Source organism: Penaeus japonicus, unplaced genomic scaffold, assembly GCF_977035675.1.
Source record: "Penaeus japonicus unplaced genomic scaffold, GWHDUDI00000001_assembly GWHDUDI00000001, whole genome shotgun sequence".
NCBI classification, from domain to species: Eukaryota; Metazoa; Arthropoda; class Malacostraca; order Decapoda; family Penaeidae; genus Penaeus; species Penaeus japonicus.
In genome coordinates, this window is record NW_028234403.1 from 28863592 (window position 1) to 28868591 (window position 5000).

The 5000-nt window shown below is 42.4% G+C and overlaps 1 protein-coding gene across 2 annotated transcripts in view; it reads left to right on the plus strand.

The window, feature by feature from the left end:
- LOC122264917 (alpha-1-inhibitor 3-like) overlaps nucleotides 1-5000 on the plus strand; it is a 24474-nt gene that overhangs the window by 18761 nt on the left and 713 nt on the right. For both annotated transcript variants that reach the window (XM_086538529.1, XM_086538524.1), the window contains 8 exons: nucleotides 322-434; nucleotides 1149-1299; nucleotides 1571-1704; nucleotides 2255-2359; nucleotides 2797-3070; nucleotides 3675-3826; nucleotides 4112-4324; nucleotides 4583-4987. In XM_086538529.1, the coding sequence (XP_086394655.1) occupies nucleotides 322-434; nucleotides 1149-1299; nucleotides 1571-1704; nucleotides 2255-2359; nucleotides 2797-3070; nucleotides 3675-3826; nucleotides 4112-4324; nucleotides 4583-4987 (1547 nt within the window). The remainder of the gene's footprint in view (nucleotides 1-321; nucleotides 435-1148; nucleotides 1300-1570; nucleotides 1705-2254; nucleotides 2360-2796; nucleotides 3071-3674; nucleotides 3827-4111; nucleotides 4325-4582; nucleotides 4988-5000) is intronic.

Below are 5000 nucleotides of genomic sequence, written 5' to 3' on the forward strand. Positions count from 1 at the left end.
ATAGATAGGTAGGTAGGTAGGTAGGTAGGTCATTAATGAGGTGCAGAGTAAGTTCGGGAATATCAATGCTTCAAAAGTAGTTATCTCAAGACGAAATTCGCTGTATTCTTTCTGAAGATTGATTTGAAAATCATTCAAAGTCCATGATCATTCTTAGAAAAGTCTTTAAGATTTTTAAAGACCAATCTCAAACTTTTAATCTGTTTTCTTTAATTTTAGGGGTAATATTTAGACCTAAACTTGACCTCACGATTTCTTTCTTTCTATTCTAAAGTCCTTTAAGGATAATTTCGAGACGATTTATTTCCATTGAATTGACAGGAGGTGAGGATGCCCCTGAAACGTGGCAGGTGGCGCCTCCAAGCAACATCGTGGAAGGCTCTGACCGCGGTTGGGTCACGGCAGAAGGTGACCTGCTCGCCCTCTCGATCGAGGTCAGTTCTTCGGGGGAGATCTTGGGTAAACTGATTGACTCTTTTGGTTTATCGTTTTGTTTATTGAAGGGGGTTGGCTAATGTTATTTTTGGTGGGGGGGGTGAGTAACTATAGTCACTGCATGCTAATCTGACAGAGAAGCCACGTCATTCTCCCATAACAAGTAGATGATTGGTGCGTGATTCGCTGTTTATACAGATCTGTTATTTTGCATGATGATGCTAAACACTGGGAACAGGAAAAACGAAATTATGTTAAGATATTGTCACTTTAGATAGTATGCTATTTTCTTAACTTATTGAGATCGGTCGAAGTTAATTAAGGACAGTATCATTCTCGAAAGCTTACTTATTACTTCCTTGTTTTTTTTTTTTTCTAAACAAATTTTAAAAGTACAGAAACAAATGACGCGCGCACACACACACACACACACACACACACACACACACACACACACACACACACACACACACACACACACACACACACACACACACACACACACGGCAATCTATCCTTATCAGTACCTTTACGAAATTTCAATTATTCCTTTTTATCCTTCTTCTAACTTCCTTCCACCATCCATCCACCATTATATTTTAATTTCTTTCGATTACGGTGAATAGAACATGGTAACCTTATCATAATCACTGGCTTCTTTATACCATCTTTCAGTGATGAATTGATCATCTATCTTTTTTTTATACTTACAGAACCTAGGGTCGCTTATCCGCATGCCCTTCGGGTGCGGAGAACAGAACATGGTGACCTTCGCTCCCAACGTGTTCGTCATGCAGTATCTGGCGGCGACGGGGCAGAACACGACGGAGAACACAGAGAGGCTCCTCGGGTTTATGAGAACAGGTAGGGGGAAGAGGGAGGGGGTAGGGGATGGTATGGGGGAAGGTAGGGGTAGGGAGGGTGTGAGTGGAGATGGGGTTCGTTTAGTGCTTGCGAGTTCGTTTATATCTGTTTATATGCGTATCTATGTGCATGTGAACACCTTTTCTTTGCAATCAACATTCCTTCCACCCACTATATTCCAACGCCTTCTAATGACAACCGGAAAAAGTCAAAATATATCAAACACCAACAAAATATTAAATATTTAAAAAATCCCTGTCCCCCAATACAGGATATCAGCGTCAGTTGCTCTACCGACGGGACAACGGCTCGTACAGCGCCTTCGGGAACGCCGACGACTCCGGCTCCACGTGGCTCACGGCCTTCGTCCTCAAGTCCTTCGCTCAGGCTAAAGATTTCTTGCCTGTGAGTGTCCTTATTTCTTGAAGGGAGTGTTCCGTGTGGTTACGATTATGAGAGAGAAAGTTATTGTGGAATATTACTTGGTGAATAAATTTCAGGTCGTCAAGGAAATCAGTGAAGATGATTGATTGACTTATTAAATCTAAGTGTAAACGAGTCGCTACAAACCTGTTCTCAGCCTAACGCACGTTTAAAGACAAGAGAAGGATTTTCTTGGATTTTTTTATTCTGTTTCTTTCTCTTTTTATATTTATTTTTATTTATGATTTAGTTTTATATTTCGGAACCACTTTCCGTTTTCGTGTCATTTGTCCTCCGTTTTTGCAAATCATTGCAATGTAACGTATGTTCTTGTAGATCATCAAAGATTTTGTTCTAATTATAGTCATTTTTTTAAGATCACACACATCGAATTTGTTGTTAAAGTTTTTGTCATTTTGCTTATAACTTCCAATATACAATAGAGTATTTTGATGTTTTTCCTGTATATCTTATCTGTTTGCTATTTGCTTTTTTTGTTTCAATTGTGTTTTCCTTTTTCTTCCTTTTATAGATAGACGAAGAGGCTCTAGAGCAGACACGAAATTGGCTTCTCAAGGCAGAGACAGTCGATGGCTGCTTCGTCTCACAGGGAGAGTTTTTCCAAAAACGTCTACAGGTAAGATGTTCTTCCTCCATAAACATGTCTCAAACAAGATTTATTATTTTTTGTGGGTGACTGGCTTTGATTCATTTGAATGCATGTTTATTTTCTAATAACACATACGTTTTATCAATTTAGTATTACTCTTTGTTTATTCAGTGGTTCAGAAGTTAGTGTAATATGGGCCACATTGTTCAGTGAGTTACAAATCATTTCCATATAATTCACCCTTTATTCACAAAGCTACAAGTCATTCATTGCAAGGAATCGCATTGCACATCACTAGGTCAGAAACCCTTTTAATCCAACGCTTGACTTTAATTCTCTCAGTCAGAAAACTATCACAACGCACATCTTCATCCAAAATTCATTCCGAAAACGCTTACGCCATTTTCTTTCCTGAGTCGGAAAGAATTCCCAAAATACCCCTCGTATTTTCCCCCTTCACCCAGGCTGACGCACCGGACAAACAAGCTTCGATCCCCCTGACAGCTTACGTCCTCATCTCACTGTTAGAAGCAGGAACTGAGACTAGCACATCTGTCGTCAAAAAGGCCATCCATTGCATCACGTCTGACTCCTCGACGGACCCCTACACCCTGGCCCTCAAGGCATACGCACTCGCCCTGGCCAGACACACCGAAGGAGGAATCTTGCTGCGGAAGTTGCTCGATCTCGCCGTCGTGGAGAAGAATGCTATGTACTGGAAACTGCCAGAAGAAACTTGTAAGTTTGGTGCTTATTGTACTGCACTTTTGAGTTTCCTGTAGTTGCTGTAGCTTGAAATGTTGGGAAGGGGAAAGAGAGAGAGAGAGAGAGAGAGGGAGAGAGAGAGAGAGAGAGAGAGAGAGAGAGAGAGAGAGAGAGAGAGAGAGAGAGAGAGAGAGTTTTGGGTTGTTGGAAAGGGTGTAACATCATTACGTTTTTTTGTGTATATAACTATAAATATCAGCGTTTGAGTTTGCTTGAATTGTTATAAATGACCTCTTGAGTAAGAGTTTAAAGTCTGCATTACTTTATGCCTCATTTCACCATTAATTATTCTAATGATACTGATATTAGTGATGCTATGAAATTTACATTGGATAGGTACATTGTGATATAGATATGTATTATACAATGACATAGATGCACAATGACTGATTTGTGTAATTTGTTAACACATACACAAAATAACACAAATACTCATGATGTTTTGACGCTTACATAGATACATAATTATATACATATAGTTTTGACACCTTATGTAGAAGCAAAATGACATACTGACTACCATTACACTGAGATTTGCTAATAGACAAGGCTAATCTCTTTAATACTTTGAGCACAGTCTGGAGCAATTCCCTGGTCATCGAGACAGCCGGGTACGCTGTGTTAGCCATGATGAGCCTGGACCCGAAGTTGCACACGTTGCAAGCGAGGGAAGTGATCAAGTGGATAACCTGGCAAAGGAATGGTCAAGGAGGATTCTGTTCCTCGCAGGTCGGAGGGAAAGCTGTTCTGTGCAAAATCTGTAAATCTGAAGTCAATTCGGGGCTGTTTAGATCGTTTCGTTTGATTCAGTGCGGTTAATTTAAGATAAACGAATGAGATTCTGTTGATGATGAAATGCTAATATAATTGCATGCCGTTTTTTTAAAAGATTCGAATCCAAGAACATATCGTCGCGAATGGATTTAGACAGAGAAATAAGGTAGTTAGATGAGAGAGAGGGGGAGAGTGCGAAAGAGAATCAGTAACTCTGAGTGACACCAGCGTCTCCCGCAGGACACAGTGGTCGCCCTACAAGCCATGGCGAGTTACGAGACCTACACGCACCGGCCACCACTGGACGCCGTTGCCACAATCACCGCCGAAGATTTCTCTCACGTCTTCACAATCAGTGAGGAAAACAAACTCCTGCAGCAGCTACAGACACTCCCCAAGTTCCCTGTTGTAGTCAGCGTCAGCGTAGAGGGTCAAGGATGTGCTGTTTTGCAGGTAGGAGTATTGGGGACTGGTTTCTTATTTAATAACATCATCTTATGTGCGTGTGTGTGTGATTTTTTGCGGTATGTTATTTGTGCATATGGATACGAGTATGTAGAATCATGTAAAGAATATTCTGATTATGTTATGTTATTCTGATATATCAAATCTTGCAAAAATCGAAAAATAATTTCTGGTTTCCTTACATAATAATGTTTCCGATTCCCAGAGATATCATAGATTCCGCTCTCCTTTTCTCTCCTTCTGCAGGCCGTCCTCCGCTACAACATCCCGGAAGCGGAGCCGAGCGACGCCTTCAGCCTGCGCGTGACCCCGCGCAACGACCCGAGCGGGGGCTGCGTCGAGAAGCGCCTCGAGGCCTGCGCTGCCTACCTGCTCCCCGACGGCAAGTCCAACATGGCCGTCATCGAGGTCAACCTCGTGTCCGGATTCATTCCCGAGAAGGACGACCTCAAGGCGGCCGTGAGTCGAAACCCCGAGGTCGTCAAGCGCTACGAAGTGGACGGCAGCAAAGTGACCTTCTACATAGAGGAGTTCACGGCCGAGGAAGTGTGCGTCAGTTTCCGTGCCAGGCGCGAGGTGGAAATCGAGGACGCCAAGCCGGGCACGGTGGTCGTCTACGACTACTACCAGCCCGAGTTCTCCGTCAGTGAGGTGAGTCGTTCTT